At 51.5% G+C, this 19,426-nt stretch overlaps 1 protein-coding gene across 2 annotated transcripts in view; it reads left to right on the top strand.

Moving 5' to 3' along the window:
* The window catches only part of LOC311322783 (RNA-binding motif, single-stranded-interacting protein 3-like), a gene marked incomplete at both ends in the record, with an annotated part of 175,517 nt that overhangs the window by 124,032 nt on the left and 32,059 nt on the right, over positions 1–19,426 (top strand). For both annotated transcript variants that reach the window (XM_084454897.1, XM_084454898.1), the window contains one exon: positions 18,884–18,990. In XM_084454897.1, the coding sequence (XP_084311023.1) occupies positions 18,884–18,990 (107 nt within the window). The remainder of the gene's footprint in view (positions 1–18,883; positions 18,991–19,426) is intronic.

Genomic DNA, 19,426 nt, shown 5'->3' with positions numbered 1-19,426 from the left:
CGTGGACGGGCCGCTGGCACACTCCATCATGCCGTGTCAGGAGACACGCCCGCGATGGCGTCTCCGCTCAGGTGTGTCCAGTCACAGGGCCAGGATATTGAGTTGTCACCCCCCGTGTCCCATGAGAGGAAGTGGATACCCGGCCGTCAGGCACAGGTCATCTGTCCAAGTCGAGCCTCCGTAGGGAAATAAGCAGGAAGTGGCCACACGGGCAGGAAGTGAGTGATTCAGAGATAAGACAAGGACAGGGCAACTTTAAATTTCGTCTGGTTGATATCGGTTGGACATTTATGTAGCTGTCAAATCTCTCCCTCTATCGTTCGCTCTCTCTCCCTCTCTCTCTCGGTCTCTCCCTCTTTATCTCTCCCTGTTCCTCTCTCCCTCTCTCTCTATACCTCTCTCTATCTGCCTCTCCCTCTTTATCTCTCCCTCTCTCCCTCTCTCTTTCTCTATCCTTCTCCCTCTCTCTCTCTCTGCCTCTCCCTCTTTATCTCTCCCTCTCTCCCTCTCTCTTTCTCTATCATTCTCCCTCTCTCTCTCTCTGTCTCTCCCTCTTTATCTCTCCCTCTCTCCCTCTCTCTTTCTCTATCATTCTCCCTCTCTCTCTCTCCCTCTCTCCCCCCCCCTCTCTCTCTCTCTCTCTCCCCCCCATGTCTGTTCCTGACAGGCGTGTGATCGATAGCACTGATGGCTCTCTACAGCTGTTTAGGTATTATGTGCAGTGCGGCAGTCGTTTCTGCGCGCAACTCTCCAAACACACAAAGAAATCATTATTATCTGCCACTTTTCATCCAGGAGAGAGTGCGCCAGACCTTTCAGAAGTCGTCCATGTTTGCGTCTGCGTTTATCCAAAAAAAAGAAAGAAAGAGAGAAACCACACACTCTTCTCTAGATGCTGGAAGTGGATTTATTGGCTGACAACGTTTTTGGCCTAAGCCGAACACACACACACAAAAAAAAACCTGAACGGTTCTGAGGGTCACACAGTAAAGAGCAGGGGCCGGTGAGGCAGTGTGGCCCAGAGCTTTGTGACAGCAGGAGGAGCCTCAGATAAAGATGATTCAGTGCTGGGTACGGCGAGCCAATGAGGTGATAAGTCCTGGTATTCCAACGGATTTATCGTTGACTGTCGGCCTATTCTCAACGCAACCGGAGCCTCAACGCACCGGGATCCATCAATCCTCGTTCGTCCTTTGCAGGCAGGTGGAGAATCTCATGTCCCCTCGCGTCATATCCGAGCGGTGATAGAGAGGATATGCACGACACTGGGGGTGTTCTTTTGGGGTGGGGGTGGGTGTGTTGGGGGGGGCGGGGGGTGGCTGGATGAATGGAAAGTGTCAGCCTTTGCGCCAAGCTAGAGCACCGGACTATGAATCCAGCGACCGCATGAAAAACCGTCCAGAGATCTTCATCCAGATTGGAAACGAGCCTTTTGTATTATCGCAGCTTCCCCCTCAGCTCCACTTCCTTTGTTGTCTTCCCGGTTCCTGCAGCCAGCATGCTGACTGGCTGTCCCGGCCAGCCAATAGGGACGCAGGATGAATAATGAAAACCACATGGGGAAGTGGTGATGGCCTCCAGAGACGGAACCAAACGGAAACATGCAAAATGTACAAGTCTTCCTGCTCCCTTTTCTCACACACTGCTCCCCCGCCTCCCCCCCCCCCCCCCCCCCACCCCTCCCATCTCTCTCTCTGTCTAGTTTCGCTATTTCCTAGCCAACCTCAATATATTAGTGCTCTCCCCTCTTTCTCGCTCTCTCTCTCTCTCTCTCTCTCCCTCTCTTTGTGTATGCGTCTGTCTGACCGGCTGCTTCCAAACAGTTGACGTCTAAGGCCATGTTCCACGCGAGACCTGACAGGCAGCAGCATGTAAAGCACCGCCACACATGGATGTGATTAGACCGGGGAGATCCTGTCCAGGAGATTCACTCCCCGTCTCCCCGTCTCTCAGGGACCCTAACCCTCACACCCAGGCCTGCTAGAGCGCAACGCAGGCAGGGAGCTCACCAGGACGCTGCTGGCACCCCTCCCTCTCTCCCTCCCCCCCACACAGGCCGACCGAGTACCCCCCCCCCCACGCACACTCACCACCCCCACCCCGCCTAATGTTGGCTAAACTACAAATCCCATCATTCTTAGCAGAACAATGGAGGTCGGCCCCCCGGGGCTGCAGAAAAGCATCCTCCACACTTCCCCTAGCCAAGGCGGGCGCTGCCAAGATAGCAGACGCAGCCCACGGTGTGAGAGCATCCAAGGCTGAATTGAGGCAGGTCCCAAATCACTCGGTAAGTCATAAAAAGCCCTTGTGCAACTGTCAGTCATACACCGGTAATCCGCGTTAATTTCCCCGATCCCTCCCACTGTCCCCCTGGCTAATCAGCGTCCTGTCTGTCACCACAGTCCCCCCGCTCTGGGAGAAGGTTTAACACACATGCACACGCACACACCCACGCACTCACGCGCACACACACACACACACTTACATATATAGACACACAAACACAGAAGAGCAGGTCAGAGGGTTCAGGCTCTGTGTGGATGCGTACTGTAGGTGAGTGCTTCACACAGGCATTTTCCCAGAGTGTAGCAACGGCAACATTAGAGTGAACTTCACCGCCTAGTTTCCCCAGAAACTACTGTAAAGGTCAATTCTATTATGCATTATTAACTCCTTTTTCACCGCTCATTTTCACAGATGAAAACAACTGTCTCCCCCGCGTCTGAGAAACGTAATTTTTAACCGTAATATACGCGCTTTCCCAGTTTCCAATATTCAGAGAAGGAGATGAGAATTACCCTCAGTGGGTCTTTAAGAGTGGGGAATGGGAAATGCACTTTTGAAGACAATATCACATCTTAATGGAATCAGCTCCCATAGGGTAAATTCCCCCATTAGCTCCGCCTTCCTCTCACCAGCCCGCGCTCACACAGGAAGTCATTAAAGTCGTCAGTAAGTCAGATAGATTTCTGCAAAGGATCCATTTCCCCCCCGCCGCCCTTTCTCATTATAATCTTATCTCGCCCACAGCCTAATCTGGATTTGTCACGCATTGTTTGTTTTGTCTTTGAACCATATCAATCAGAGCGCAGGCGACAGTTGGCAGGAGAGGAGACTGTCTGTCTCTCTCTCTCTCTCTCTCTCTCTCTCTCTCTCTCTCTCTCTCTCTCTCTGTGTGTTTGTGTGTAGTGGCTCTCTCACAGAGAGATGCATTCAGCCGTCGCACCGTCCTCTCGTTCCCCTCTGAAATAATCTCTTTGTAGTGTTCCTAGTTAAGCGGAGGAAAGGCAAGAGTCCCTGGCTCTCAGAGCTCCTGGCATGTGTGATAGTGATTGACTTCAGTTTCCCTTCAGCCAAATCGAGGGAGAGAGGGGCGGAGGGAAAGACAGAGAAAGAGAGAGGGGTGTGTGGGGGGGGGTTTAAGAGATTAAAAGGAAGTTGGAGACTACCCAGACATTTTGGATTCCTATAGCAGTGAAAGTTTTGGGCCCCCCCCCCCCCATCGTGGCTGTGCAGATGAAAGGATGACATTGACCGTGTGACGGTCTCCTGAGCTTGACCTCCGTCACCTCAGCCCAGCTGGCCTGCCTATTGATCTCACTCCCCCTCTTCCTCGGACGCACTACACTCTCTCTCTCTCTCTCTCTCTCTCTCTCTCTCTCTCTCTCTCTCTCTCTCTGTCATCCTCACTGCGGTCATTCTACCCTCCCTCCCCCTGACCCCCCGTCTCTTTCGTCCTCCGCCTCCCTCTCATCCTCGGTGCACTCTCTCTACCCCAAAACATTACTCACATTCCTCCCTGTCTCTCCCATCATCCCACTGTTCTCTGGATGCAGCTCAGTACACACTGTCATTGGCGATATGAAAAATGTTTGTTGACCACAGTTCACTATGCCAGGAACCGGTCATTAGGTTTTTCCTGGAACGTTGACTGAAGTGAGACATTCATCACCCGCAGAACGGCCATATACTGTTGAGACTTTTCGATTTATTCAAGGTTTTGCGTCCGCAGGCCCAAGGTTTGGTAGGGGGGGGGGGGGTTTCGCCAACGCAGAGCGATGTTCAGTTTCTTCGTCTGGCGCCATCCCACAGCTCCCTAGCCTATGGCCGCCGCGAGCCGTCTCCCAGAACGAAGGCGGCGGGGGCGGAGGGCTCCTTCCGCAGGCATGCGCGGTATGACAGGTATCCGGGAGACGCGGGCGCCGAGCCGCTCACTCCTTCACTCCCTTCTTCTCATCCCTCAACATTCACCGGGCTGGTAGAGTGGGATAGCGGGACGCGCCGTGAAACAAAATGGCTGTCTTCCTTCCTCCGGGGGAATGTACAGCGCCGTGTCACACGAAGGGGACTGAACATACGCCTGGAAGCCGACGGACAGTGGAGTGTTAGGGTTTGTATTCGGAAGCCGACAAATATAGTTTGGCTGACACACCCCGCTCTGGTCTGACCTCTGAGCTGTGTGTGTGTGTGTGTGTGTGTGTGTGTGTGTGTGCGCACATGCACACACGTGTGCATCTGTGTGTATGTTTGCATCGTATACTTTGTGTGTCATACCGGTGTCCTGTGTGTGTGAGTTGGGAAACGGGAAGGGGTGTGGGGGCTCTTTTACAGACCTCAACGTCATTGTCCCCCCCTCCCCCCAGCACTTCGTCCCAGGACATCTAGGACAGAGATAAATCTGACAGTCCCCCAAAAATAGTGTGCCTTCGCTATAGCAGGACGCTGGGTGTGTGGGAACACACAGAGGTCACTGTGGCTACTTTTAAACTACCACTGGACCTCCGGTGTATATCCATCCAGCTATCCCTCCATCTATCTCTTAATCTGTCTATCCCTCCATCCAGCTATCCCTCCGTCTATCTCTTCATCTGTCTATCCTTCCATCCATATATCTATATCTCCATCTATCTATCCCTCTATCTATCTCTTAATCTGTCTATCCCTCCATCCATCTATATATATCTCCATCTATCTCTTCATCTGTCTATCCCTCCATCTATCTCCTCATCTGTCTATCCCTCCATCCATCCATCTATATTTTATCTATCTATCTATCTATCTATCTATCTATCTATCTATCTATCTATCTATCTATCTATCTATCTATCTATCTATCTATCTATCTATCTATCTATCTATCTATCCCTCCATCTAGCTATCTCTCCATCCATCTATCTACTGTAGCTGCTATCCATCTATCCCTCCTTCATCTACCCCTCTATCCATCTATCCATCCATCTATCCCTCCATCTGTTCATCTATCCCTCTATCCATCCATCTATCCCTCCATCCATCTATCTCTGATGCCCAAAGATGCGCAATGGGCGTCTCCCATTTCCTGAGACTTCCTCTGGAGCTGCATGGCGAGTGTATGTTTCCTAACCTGGCTCTCTCTCACACCTCTATATATATATATATGTCTGTGCGTATGAATGTGCATGTGTGCCCGTGCTGTGTGCTTGCTTGCAGGCATGCATGTGTGATTGTGCATGCGTGTGAGAGAGCTTGTGAGTATGTGGGTGTTTTTTACATGCTGACCGGCCTGCTGGCGTCTGTGGGAGAGGAAGGACAGTGGAAACACACCTGCGTCTGTCCGACTGACCTCATCCACTCGTCACTCTCTCTGGCAGTGGCCGCCGCCGCCTAGCTGGCTACCTCGCACGCCTTTTTTTCCCCCCGTCTTTGTGTTCAGCGAACTGTGGAGCCTTTGCAGACTACTGTAGTCTCTCTCTCTCTCTCTCTCTCTCTCACACACACACACACACACACACACAGACAGCTAGAGAGGCGATTAGGAGTCCGTTGCTTTGACTACCTCCATCCTTCCTGGGTTCTGAAGGATAGTCTCCCATGCAGAGCAGAGCCCAGAGGAGCGGGCTGGCTGGTGGCGTGCTGTGTTGTAGCGGAGGGTACATGCAGTGTGTTGTAGAGGAGGGTACATGCAGTGTGTTGTAGAGGAGGGTACATGCAGTGTGTTGTAGAGGAGGGTACATGCAGTGTGTTTTAGAGGAGGGTTCATGCAGTGTGTTGTAGAGGAGGGTACATGCAGTGTGTTGTAGAGGAGGGTACATGCAGTGTGTTGTAGAGGAGGGTACATGCAGTGTGTTTTAGAGGAGGGTTCATGCAGTGTGTTGTAGAGGAGGGTACATTCAGTATGTTGTAGAGGAGGGTACATGCAGTGTGTTGTAGAGGAGGGTACATGCAGTGTGTTGTAGAGGAGGGTACATGCAGTGTGTTGTAGAGGAGGGTACATGCAGTGTGTTGTAGAGGAGGGTACATGCAGTGTGTTGTAGCGGAGGGTACATGCAGTGTGTTGTAGAGGAGGGTACATGCAGTGTGTTGTAGAGGAGGGTACATGCAGTGTGTTTTAGAGGAGGGTTCATGCAGTGTGTTGTAGCGGAGGGTACATGCAGTGTGTTGTAGAGGAGGGTACATGCAGTGTGTTGTAGAGGAGGGTACATGCAGTGTGTTTTAGAGGAGGGTACATGCAGTGTGTTGTAGAGGAGGGTACATGCAGTGTGTTGTATCGGAGGGTACATGCAGTGTGTTGTAGAGGAGGGTACATGCAGTGTGTTGTAGAGGAGGGTACATGCAGTGTGTTTTAGAGGAGGGTTCATGCAGTGTGTTGTAGAGGAGGGTACATGCAGTGTGTTGTAGAGGAGGGTACATGCAGTGTGTTGTAGAGGAGGGTACATGCAGTGTGTTGTAGAGGAGGGTACATGCAGTGTGTTGTAGAGGAGGGTACATGCAGTGTGTTTTAGAGGAGGGTTCATGCAGTGTGTTGTAGAGGAGGGTACATGCAGTGTGTTGTAGAGGAGGGTACATGCAGTGTGTTGTAGAGGAGGGTACATGCACTGTGTTGTAGAGGAGGGTACATGCAGTGTGTTGTAGAGGAGGGTACATGCAGTGTGTTGTAAAGGAGGGTACATGCAGTGTGTTGTAGAGGAGGGTACATGCAGTGTGTTGTAGAGGAGGGTACATTCAGTATGTTGTAGAGGAGGGTACATGCAGTGTGTTGTAGAGGGGGTACATGCAGTGTGTTGTAAAGGAGGGTACATGCAGTGTGTTGTAGAGGAGGGTACATTCAGTATGTTGTAGAGGAGGGTACATGCAGTGTGTTGTAGAGGGGGTACATGCAGTGTGTTGTAGAGGAGGGTACATGCAGTGTGTTGTAGAGGAGGGTACATGCAGTGTGTTGTAGAGGAGGGTACATGCAGTGTGTTGTAGAGGAGGGTACACGCAGTGTGTTGTAGAGGAGGGTACATGCAGTGTGTTGTAGCGGAGGGTACATTCAGTATGTTGTAGAGGAGGGTACATGCAGTGTGTTGTAGAGGAGGGTACATGCAGCGTGTTGTAGAGGAGGGTACATGCAGTGTGTTGTAGTGGAGGGTACATGCAGTGTGTTGTAGAGGAGGGTACATGCAGTGTGTTGTAGAGGAGGGTACATACAGTGTGTTGTAGAGGAGGGTACATGCAGTGTGTTGTAGAGGAGGGTACATACAGTGTGTTGTAGAGGAGGGTACATGCAGTGTGTTGTAGCGGAGGGTACATGCAGTGTGTTGTAGAGGAGGGTACATACAGTGTGTTGTAGAGGAGGGTACATGCAGTGTGTTGTAGCGGAGGGTACATGCAGTGTGTTGTAGAGGAGGGTACATGCAGTGTGTTGTAGAGGAGGGTACATGCAGTGTGTTTTAGAGGAGGGTTCATGCAGTGTGTTGTAGCGGAGGGTACATGCAGTGTGTTGTAGAGGAGGGTACATGCAGTGTGTTGTAGAGGAGGGTACATGCAGTGTGTTTTAGAGGAGGGTACATGCAGTGTGTTGTAGAGGAGGGTACATGCAGTGTGTTGTATCGGAGGGTACATGCAGTGTGTTGTAGAGGAGGGTACATGCAGTGTGTTGTAGAGGAGGGTACATGCAGTGTGTTTTAGAGGAGGGTTCATGCAGTGTGTTGTAGAGGAGGGTACATGCAGTGTGTTGTAGAGGAGGGTACATGCAGTGTGTTGTAGAGGAGGGTACATGCAGTGTGTTGTAGAGGAGGGTACATGCAGTGTGTTGTAGAGGAGGGTACATGCAGTGTGTTTTAGAGGAGGGTTCATGCAGTGTGTTGTAGAGGAGGGTACATGCAGTGTGTTGTAGAGGAGGGTACATGCAGTGTGTTGTAGAGGAGGGTACATGCACTGTGTTGTAGAGGAGGGTACATGCAGTGTGTTGTAGAGGAGGGTACATGCAGTGTGTTGTAGAGGAGGGTACATGCAGTGTGTTGTAGAGGAGGGTACATGCAGTGTGTTTTAGAGGAGGGTACATGCAGTGTGTTGTAGAGGAGGGTACATGCAGTGTGTTGTAGAGGAGGGTACATTCAGTATGTTGTAGAGGAGGGTACATGCAGTGTGTTGTAGAGGAGGGTACATGCAGCGTGTTGTAGAGGAGGGTACATGCAGTGTGTTGTAGCGGAGGGTACATGCAGTGTGTTGTAGAGGAGGGTACACAGGTTGGCCTGAGGGAATAAAACATGGCTTTCAACCTGTTTTCCTGGCTGTTGTAAGGTACTGTATATTAATCTGTATGCTAATGAAGCCTCTGTATTGTTTATTCTCTCTCAGACTGTGTTAGTGTATGAGGAGCCAGTATGGTTGGTAATCAGTGATGAATGCAGAGGTACTGGCTCCTCTGTAGCAGCGTTACTGATAGCTGGGATCTAGTTACGGTCATAACGCCATCACTGAATTTTCTTATTCAAGATACCTGGCCCCTATACATACACACACACACACGCACGCACACACACATACACACACACACACACTTCACGCAGATTTATGAATTACCTTGAGCCAGTCATATCTCACTTCAGCCCGAGACGTAATCTTAGCAGCGGATTCATCCCGATCAATTTCTCAGGATGTCTTATTCGTGGAATGGGCACTAGGCTGAGCAGCACGGTGTGTGTGTGTGTGTGTGTGTGTGTGTGTGTGTGTGTGTGTGTGTGTGTGTGTATGTGCGGGGGACGGGGGACGGGTGCTTCGGAGGGTGTGTGGGGGGGGGGGGGGGGGGGGGGGCTGCAGAGTGTATCCAATTTCAGCCTGAAAAGCAAATGGCCTTGGAGATGGCGGATTATACAGCACATTTCTAAGCAGGGCTGCTATCGATTGCCAGGCTGCCCCTTGTGAACTCAGGGCCGAGGCTGCTCTTTGGAAGCTTTTATCTGCTGCTGTTTTTAATGGTCCCTGTTATCACCTCTCAATCTGTACAGACACACACACAGATTAATGTGTGTTTTCTACTGCTTTTATTGGTTTTATGGGCTATACGCTGTTGTCCCTGGAAATAAGTGATTTATAAGTGATGTATCCTAGATTAGATACAGTACTGTGAGACGCCCCCTGACTACAAGGTAGCTCTTCAATTTGTATAAGGTGCAGAGTAACGCTGCTATGTCAAACCAGACAATGACTCTTGTCATTATTTGACTCAGGCTCTTTGCAGAACGTTCCATTTACAGTTTGTTAAAGACCAATTTAGTGTTAGCCTGAAATGTAGTTACAGCAATACTGTAGTTATCTGCAATAGCAAGAGCTGTTCTAGTCAGAGCTGTCTATTACCCCAGGCTGTAACTAATGAACCTCTCGTCACCCAAACTCTGAGAATTCGATTTTGCCACAACTTCTCTGTTTTAAATTCAGATAACCTCTGTGTTTATGGTGTAGGCATTAATCACAAAACCCTCACCAGTCCTGAGTTCTCATGCATCAGCTCTAGCTGAGGACTTCTCTGGCATCCTCATGTAACTACATCCATCCCTCCATCTATCGCACCATATTTCCCTCTATCCATCCTTCATCTATCCCTCCATCCCTCATCTATCTCTCCATCCATCCCTCATCTATCACACCATCTATCCCTCCATCCATCCATCATCCATCCCTCCATCCATCCCTCCATCTATCCCTCATCTATCCCTCCATCTATCGCACCATCTATCCCTCATCTCTCCCTCATCTATCCCTCCTTACATCCCTCATCTATCTCTCCATCCCTCCACCTATCCCTCCATCTATCCTTCCATCCATCCCTCCATGTATCCTTCCATCCCTCCACCCATCTCTCATCTCTCCCTCATCTATCCCTCCATCTATCCCTCATCTTTCCCTCCCTCCATCCATCCCTCATCTATCCCTCCATCTATCCCTCATCTATCCCTCCATCCATCCCTCATCTATCCCTCCATCTATCCCTCATCTATCCCTCCATCTATCCCTCATCTTTCCCTCCATCTATCCCTCCATCCCTCCATCCATCTCTCATCCATCTCTCCATCCATCCCTCTTCTGGGCTTTGTGGCAGGAATGACCAGCCTGTTTTTATGCCATCTAGCCTGAATCTGTTCTATCTCACACACACACACACACACACACACACACACACACACACACACACACACACACACACACACACACACACAGACATACCCTCACACTGGCACAAATGCACACACACACACACACACAGTCAAATACCCAGAATAAACAGACACAGGCTCCTTTTTCTCAGGGTGGTAATTGCTTTTGGAAAAGCTGTAGAGAAAGGGAAAAGAATCTAACTCTAATCGTCCCACAAAGAGCAGAAACATGGAGAGGGATGGGGTTAACTAGCCCAGCAGGCTCATTCTGGGGACACTGGGACTGCTGGAGGCACATGGGATCTGGAGAGTAGGGGGGAGCAGAGAGAGAGAGATGGAGGGTCCAAATCCCCTTTGCTCGCCGTCACAAGCAGACAGGATTAGTCCCCCCCCCCGCTGCGTCTCTCAACAGGACCGGATTGGCGGAGGAGAGGGGCCCGCAACGCTGCGTCATCTAAACAACAGGCTGGGGAAATTCAATAAGCACGGACGGCTTCATCATCGCCCGCCCCTCCCCCAATTAAGCCGCCCGCCAGGCAGGCTGGTCGTCGCCGTTGATGTTTGCCGGGGGGGACGGCTGGGGTGGGGGGGGGGGACGGCTGCCATGTGTTAGACATGCGGCGGTGGTCCCTCAATCTGTCACTGGGGTCCTGAGACGTACGGACGCACGCATGCAGGTTTTGAAAGCTAGCACAGTTAAGTCTCTGCACTTTGCTCTGACAGGTATTGTTATCATCACACACACACAAACACACACACACACATACACACACACATGCGCACGCGCTTATTTTCCTGCCCTTGGTTGTGTACTTGTACCCGCTCGGTCGAGGGTCTGCTGTCAGAGTGTTGTTGTGAGGCGCGGCGGTATCGACGCCATCTCCGATATCTCCCTGGTGTCCCACCCCCCCACCCCCCGGGGTTGGAGCGCCGGGAGAGAAGCTCTTCTCCTCTCCTGCATCGATCGGGGCCCATTAACGCGGAACGAGAAAAACAAGCCCTTCGCGTGACGTCAGAGGCGTTTAGGCGCGCACCTACGGCGCTCCGAGTTTTCCTCCACAGGTCAGATCTCTCTCCGAGGGGTTCTGATGTCGGCGGCGCCACCGCCGCCGCCTGCCGCCTGCCGCGGGCGTCCATGGCGGGAGGGGGTTCTCACCGGTCTCGTGGCGTTGTCAGAGTAGCTCATTATACGCCGATGTTCTGGGCCTCTTTGAGCCGTAGGGGTGCGGGTCAGACACACAGAGCAGACAGAGAGAGAGTAGAGAGTGAGAAAACGAGAGAGTGGGAGAAACAGGAGAGGTAGGTAGCGTGTATGTGTGTGTGTGTGTGTGTGTGTGTGTGTGTGTGTGTGTGTGTGTGTGTGTGTGTGTGTGTGTGTGTGTGTGTGTGTGTGTGTGTGTGTGTGTGAAAGATTGAAGGAAAATGTGTATGCTATTGTGCATGTGAGAGAGACAGCACAAGAGTGCACCTGCTGCTTCTGTCAACCAGTAGAAAGCTCTCTTGTCAACACAGCCTTAATTACAGTACAGGGGACCTGCCATGTTCACACACATGCACACACACACACAGGCTGCTCAAACCTCAGCCTCTCTCAGACACACACACAGGCACGCACACATACAAGTGCCTGTACACACTCACACACACACATGGAGACACACACACACATACACACACACACACACACACACACACATCACCCCAGTCTCTCCTCTGATGTCCATCCAGCCCCAATGCCACTTCTCATTGATCCCCAATCAGTTACAGTAAGGGGCCGGTATTGACCACCAGTCGAGTTGCCCCGGTTCCATCGATCGTCAATCACCCCCCCTGACACTATTGATCTGCAGCTACCCCGGCTGGTCCAGCCCAGCCAGGCGGTATTGATCACTGCTCAGATACAGTATCGAGGCTCCCATTGATAATTCATTTATTGTGCTGGTAATTTCATTTTCTTGTGTCCATGCTTTTGTTCCTGGAAGCCCGGCAGCAGAAACACCGGCACACAGTTTTCCGGTAGAGACTTCCTGCTCCATACTGTGGCTCACTGGGGGCAAAATAGCAACAACAAACAAGTCTATGTTGCAGTAAAGCCGGTGTGATATACACATGTCCATAACGCTTTGTGATCTCTTGTAAATGTACTGTAGACCTCAGCCTATCCAGACAGGCAGGCAAGCAGACAGACAGATAGGCAGGCAGACAGACAGACCGACAGACAGACAGACAGGTAGGCAGACAGGCAGGCAGGCAGGCAGACAGACAGGCAGACAGACAGGCAGGCAGGCAGGCAGACAGACAGACAGACAGACAGACAGACAGGCAGACAGACAGACAGACAGACAGACAGACAGACAGACAGGCAGGCAGACAGACAGACAGACAGACAGACAGACAGACAGACAGACAGACAGACAGACAGACAGACAGGCAGGTAAGTAGTTAGACCGGCAGGAAAGGAGACAGACAGGTAGGTAAGTAGTTTGACAGGTAGGAAAGAAGCAACCAGCCAACGATCCTGCCAATGATCCAGCCAGCCATACAGACGGGCCCTACACCAGACTAGCTGGCAATGTCAGTGTTTGGTCCATGTAATCTAACTAGCATTAGAAACATCTGCCACCCCACATGTGAATGGCAGCTAAGTACAGGAACCAGCAGCAACACTCAGGCATGCCTTTTTGGAAATACATGTGGTAAGAGCTGTCAGCTTGGATAAATGTTATTGAAATACATATGGCTGGGGGATTGAGAACTCTCTCCATTACAGCTGGCAAACCTATACATGCACACCCACACAGGTACACATGCACACGCGCGCGCACGCACACACACACACATGTCATGTTTATTTATTTATTTTCACCATGGCAACATTAACGTCTGGAGTGGTTGTGGGAATAAGCCGATTAAGCTAAATTGAAGCTCTCTCTCTGTCTCTCTCTCTCTCTGTCTCTCTCTCTCTCTCTCTCTCCCTCTCTCCTCTCTAACCATTTTAAATGCACCTCAGTAGTGTGTCTCTAAAGAGCTAGCTTGCTTGCGAGCGAGCGAGTCTGTACATCCATACATGCATAATGATGAATAATAAATTGAATTAAGTGATCATTTTCTGCTGTTCAAGCAGCAGAAGCCGCAGCGACATATTGTGTTCAATCATTATCATCAAAATAAATCAAACTTTATCCATACAAAACATATTAATATAGCACATCTTACATCTCCCCCATAGCTGTTGCCTTTGGTGTGTCCCTCACAGCCAGAGCCATTCGACTGGCCTGAGAGACATGCACCTCCTCTCATCCACGATATCTGACTCTCATCCACCATGCATATCTGACTATCATCCACCATGCATATCTGACTATCATCCACCAACACCATACATCTTACCATCACCCACCATACATCTGACTTCGTGTCTGGGATCGGTTTGACTGAATGCTTTGAGAGGGAGACACAGACAGAGAGATACGAGAGAAGGGAGAGAGAATGAGAGAGAAAGCAAGAGAGAGGGAGAGAAGGGAGGGAGAGAGAAAGGGGCGAGCGAGGCCAGACTACTACATTACATCGTTAAGTGTGCAACAGCTCATAGATCAGCCTCATACCCCCCCCCCCACATGGACTCTCCTTCCTTCCAGTAATCCATAATCACATCTCTGGACAGGATGGCCGCTGCTGCAGGGCCTTCTATGAGAGACGCTGCTGCATGGGAGCGATCGATAGACAGACACTACCGTGGACCTATCAGCTGTCTGAGAGGGGGGAGGGGGGCGGGGGACGGGGGTGGAGTTGTGTTGACATCCTTCCCCTCATCTTCATGCCATATACTGTACACCCACATCTATAATATAGATCAGAAAAATATGGATCACTGTCTGTCTCTCTCTCTCCTTCTCTCTCTGTCTCTGTCTCTCTCCCTCTCCCTCTCTCTCTCTCATCTCACTGCATCCTCCTATCAGAATATGCCACTGAGCCGAGCAGGGCTCCTGTCAGCTAAAAGGCCATCAGACGGTCTTCATCTCCCTCCACAAGGACGACTCTCCTGGCAGTTGTGAGAGCTATCGACTCTCGTCTGTCAGACAGGAGACCTCTAGAAGGGGTAGCGCGCGTACCTCAGCTGCCGGGGATTCTGGGATAGTCTGGTCCCAGCCAGCTTGTCCTCCTGTCGTAGAAATTGTAGTTTCACCACCTCACCACCTCCCTCAACCTTTCACATAGCTGTGCTAATCTAATTTATGACAGAATGACCTCCAGGAGGTCAACACACCTAGACGTTGTCTGCTCCAGAATAACCATCCTTTGTCCCATTGTCCCTGCAAGAATTACCGCCTTTTCTCATGTCACGTGTCTGTATTCTCGACCACTGTTGATGATGCCTGCCATTTAATATGACGTGTACAATGGGTTAGCCAATCACATCCCTGGAAGCGTCATACCTGTGTGTTGCTTTGAGTATAAGGCCACGCAAGACCAGACTGCGGCACTTCTGCTGGATACCACTCACGTGCGTTTCCTCTGAAGTCCTTGGGCTCGTATGTTTTCTCAATAAATCAGACCTGACCTCTTTGAACGAATCTTGGCAAATCCTTTTTGACTAGATCAGTTAAAAATCTTCTACACTCCCCAGCCACCCCCCCTTCCTCTCCCATCTCCATGGCCACATTAAGCAAAAAGTGGGTGTATACTACAGTATAACAGCAAATATGAAACAGTCCCGTTTTTACATCAGTGGTGGATGCAGGAATATTGTGTGTCCGTGGATAAAGAAGTGGGTGTACAGTATACGCCATACACCTCCATATACCCTCGACAACACTCCTGCCCTCTGCCCCCCCCCCCCCCCCCCCCCAACCCTCTCCAGGAAACGATCTTCTCAGACTAGACAGGGTCAAGTAGTCGGATATGAATCAGACAATGTTTGATCCAATTACAAAACCCCTCCAGCCCAGATTTGAGTACAGCAGAATTCCAATAAAATCTCATTTCAGGTAGGGGTCCCATTTTTTTCCCCCAGCGGTCCAGCCGTGACCTGTCCTTGTAGCAGAAAGTAATAAAACAACCCCGAGGTTTCTCAACAACGCCAGTGATGCCGCCGAGATTACAGCGAGTGAAAAGACTTAAGGTGGGGTGTCATCATGATGTCGCCTTTCACAAGTGTCTGGAAGCCTGGCGCCCTGGCGCTGCTCCGTCTCAGTAGGCCCCTATCCACCCTCCCGAACGCGCCCCCCCCCCCCCCCCCCCGACGCCCGACGCCCGTAGCCAGGCTGGTTCCACTCAAAGCTTCCTTGGCGCCGGCGCTGCCAGGAGTGGGGCCTCTTTCTGTTTCTGCCTCTTTTTTGGGGGGGGCTTGATGGTTAGAAGCTGCCGGATTCAATGAACCACCAGCCGGCACGCTGCAGCTCGCGGCATTCCTCCATTGATTTGATCATTCAAGACCTCCGGACTTACCGCTCACCGAGCTGTACTGGAATAACAAGCGGGATGGAGGGAGGAGGATGGAGGGAGGAGGATGGAGGGAGGGAGGGAGTGGGGAGGATGTACAGTATAGTAGGCCACAGCAAATTACCATTTAGCATTCACAAGGATCAAGATGTTCCTCTCCGGTCTAAAAGGCTGTTAGGGGGTTGCTTGTTCCCCAGATGGGGCCATCTGTAGGAAGTAACAGCCAGGGTAACGGCTGCAGCTAATCCACCATGCTTTACCCTATGGACTGATTACCCTGCTTAAGCATGGTTGTATGGTTGGCTCGGGCCATTCTGCTCTCCTAGTAGCGCCGCCATGTCCTAGATGAGCTGCGCACAGCAACACTACAGCGCGATGTGGAGTAATACTGCATGTGTGATATTGTTTATGGAGTTTCAGCCATGACCATGTTCTGACCCCGGCCTGTTGATGCCAGGGATAAACCTAGCCAGTTGAGTGTTTTTAACCGCACACTGATGAGCAGCAAAATAGGGTGTGTGAGAAACACAGAGCGGTGTGTGTGTGTGTGTGTGCGCGTGTGCGTGTGAGTGTTTACTCATTCCAACAGCAACCTCATAAAGCATAATTAAGAGTTCTTGCAGAGCACCTTGTTAGTGTCCATTGTGAACCACATTGTAGGTCATTACGCAACGGTGCATTGGTAAATGTGTTTTCCCTTTTTTTTAAGCACATCCTTCACATCAGATTCCAACACACCAACTGAAGCCAATGGAAAAGAAGTGCACTAATCCACAACATTAACAAATGGATTCGGGTCTAGTGAGTGATTGCTGGTTGGTGCGAGTTAAGGTCATAGGGGTCGGGTAGAGGTGTGTGTGTGCGTGCGTGTGTGTGTGTGTGTGTGTGTGTAAGGAGGTGAGGGCGGGTGTTGGTTTTGGGTCTGAGTCTTAAACAAATTGGCCGGCTTGCTGTGGATACAGGAGAGTAGGCCATGGGTACGCCAGTGAACCTCCATGTCGCATTGCCTAAATGAGCCAGACAGCTAATTAGCTCCTAGCCAGCCAGGCGAGAGAGGGGGAAGCTGTTGTTGTTCTCACAGCTCTTGTCTCCACCCTCCTGGGTCGGGGTGGAGGAGTCTGGTCCCTCAGTCCCTGGTTCATTTACATCTCTTCCCGCTCTTGGACTCTCCTGACAGCTCCGTAATTATCTCAGCAGAGAGAGATCACCCAGAACTGGGACGCTGCAAAGTACTGGAGATTACTCGATGTTTCTTTACTGAACAGTCACTGGAACCTCGCAACCATGAGTCTTTTCCCGGTTGGTTCTCCTCCTCCTCCTCCTCCTCCTCCTCCTCCTCCTCCTCCTCCTCCTCCTTATGCTCCTCTTCCTCCTCCTCTTCCTCCTCCTCTTCCTCCTCTTCCTCAGTGGTCTCCGGGGGGGAGGACAGGGACTCTTGTTGGCGAGGCCCCAACATCTGGTAGCGGAGATGAAAGCGCTTCAGAAAGGGTTCTGTGTCAGCTGTGCCGAGGTAGATGAAAGGTTGATTCCCGGCAGCCACGCCGACCGACCTCCGTATCTCCGGGAACGGCTGTGTACCTCCAGCTCGTAATGCGAACGCGTTGACAGGCCCGCCCCGGCCGTCGCACCCCACCTGCCCGTCCGGCCCGTCGGCCTCCAGCCTAGCGCTGGCAGCTGCAGGTGTGGGAGAAGGTTGTTTAGATAAGTCGGGCTCTTGTACCGTAGGTCGCCATGCGGGCCAACTGTGTTTGATCCCAGGGTCTCTGCACTCCTCTGTCTCTCCACGCCTTCCTGGCCTTCTCTCTCTCTCCCTCTCTCTCTCTCTCTCTCTCTCGCGCGCTTTCTCTCATTCCACCCCCACCCCACCCTCTCCTGCTTTCTCTCTCTTTCCAGCCCTCCTCTCTCTCTCTCTCTCTCTCTCTCTCCAGCTTTCTCTCCTTCCACCCCCACCCACCTCTCTCTCTCTCTCTCTCACAGTGCACTTCCACAGAGATACCAATCTTGCTGACGCACACAGAGAAGGGGAGGGACATGGTCTCCCAGATCCCCGGCCAAAAGAGCCACCCGATTCTCACGAGAAAACGCTCGCTAAGGCCTTTTTTCCTCCCGTTTTCTCTCTCTCTCTCTCTCTCTCTCTCTCTCTCTCTCTCCCTTTCATCGGCTCTGTCTTTCCCCAGACACTTTTTTCCCCCCCTCCCTCCGTGGATCTGTTCTACCTGTTTCAGGTTCTTTGTGAGGATTGTGAGAACGTGGTCTTGGAGCTGAGTGTCACACCGAAAACGTGCCATGCTCAGGGCTTTTGATACTTATGTAGATGACGATAACCTAGCACACCCCGCGCGTTTCCTGTTCCCGACTGTAGTGCTGCTACTTTCATCACTCTCCCTCCGTGCCCAGGCTCTGCCGTGTCAGAGCGTGGATAGACTGCCCCCGGTGGACACCGGGAGAACGACACCCACTCTCATCCGCCCCCTCCACGCCGCGCACCGCGTCCCGGTGGGAAAGCCCGCTGGATGCGGAGTGGAAAAAGCACGACGATTTAAAGTGGAGGGGAAGGAGCTGTTTAAGAAAACAAGGGGGATTGTGCGGAGAGGGAGAGGGAACGCCTCGAAGAAATGAGCTTTGGCTGACAGGGCGGCGCAGCGTCAGGGTCTCCGAGCTATTTACGAGCGCGATTACTCTGATTATTATTTCAACAATACCCAGCTATGCTCTTTCAAAGGCTGCCAGAGGGGCTTGGGAAGGGAGGGCCTGCCTGCTCCGACCGTCTGGGAGTTTCTCAAGGAGCACGGCGGGAAGGAGGGAGAGAGGGATGGAGGGAGGGAGGGAGGGAGGAATGAGGGGAGGGAGGGAGAGAGGAAGGAGGGGAGGGAGAGAAGGCCACAGTAGAGAGAGGAAAATCACTTCAAAAGGGCTCAGGTTCTTCATAGGGGTCCCTGTTTGCAATCCTCTTGATGTTGTTTTTTTGTTTCCCCATTCTCTTTCTCTCTCTCTCTCTCTCTCTCTCTCTCTCTCTCTCTCTCTCTCTCTCTCTCTCTCTGCAGCCCCAACAGAGCCTTTGCTGTGCAAATTCGCCGACGGCGGGCAGAAGAAGCGCCAGAGCCAGAGCAAGTACCCTCAGAACGGGCGACCGTGGCACCGGGATGGCGAGGTGAGACGCTGACTCACCCTGGCGGGCGTTTTACCTCCACGCCGCTGCCCCCCCCCCCCCACACACACACACACACACAAAAAAAAATAGTTAAAGATGCTGTAAGATGTGAAATCTTGTCTCTCAGTATAAGTCAATCCCATGGATAGCCAAGCTATTGTAAATTCTAGAAAAAATATTGACCAGATACGATCTAAAGTTACTCAGTGCCGCTTCAATCCCCGCTTGCATGCAGCCTTTCTTTGACCTTATGTGCTGTTCAAAGCAGGGTATTTAACCCCTGAGGTCATAGCACTCCTAATCACGGCTCATTTACTCTACTGAACTTACTCAGCAGGCCTTGTCTGAGTTAACACACAACATCTGGCACTGTCTAACCAGGGCAGGCTGTCACCCACATTTACCATGAGGGACGATGTTTCTATAGCAAGATAAG

Source organism: Borostomias antarcticus (assembly GCF_949987555.1).
Source record: "Borostomias antarcticus genome assembly, chromosome: 21".
Lineage (NCBI taxonomy): Eukaryota > Metazoa > Chordata > Actinopteri > Stomiiformes > Stomiidae > Borostomias > Borostomias antarcticus.
The sequence above is the reverse complement of the archived record's forward strand: the minus strand, read 5'-3'. Positions and strand labels throughout refer to the sequence as shown.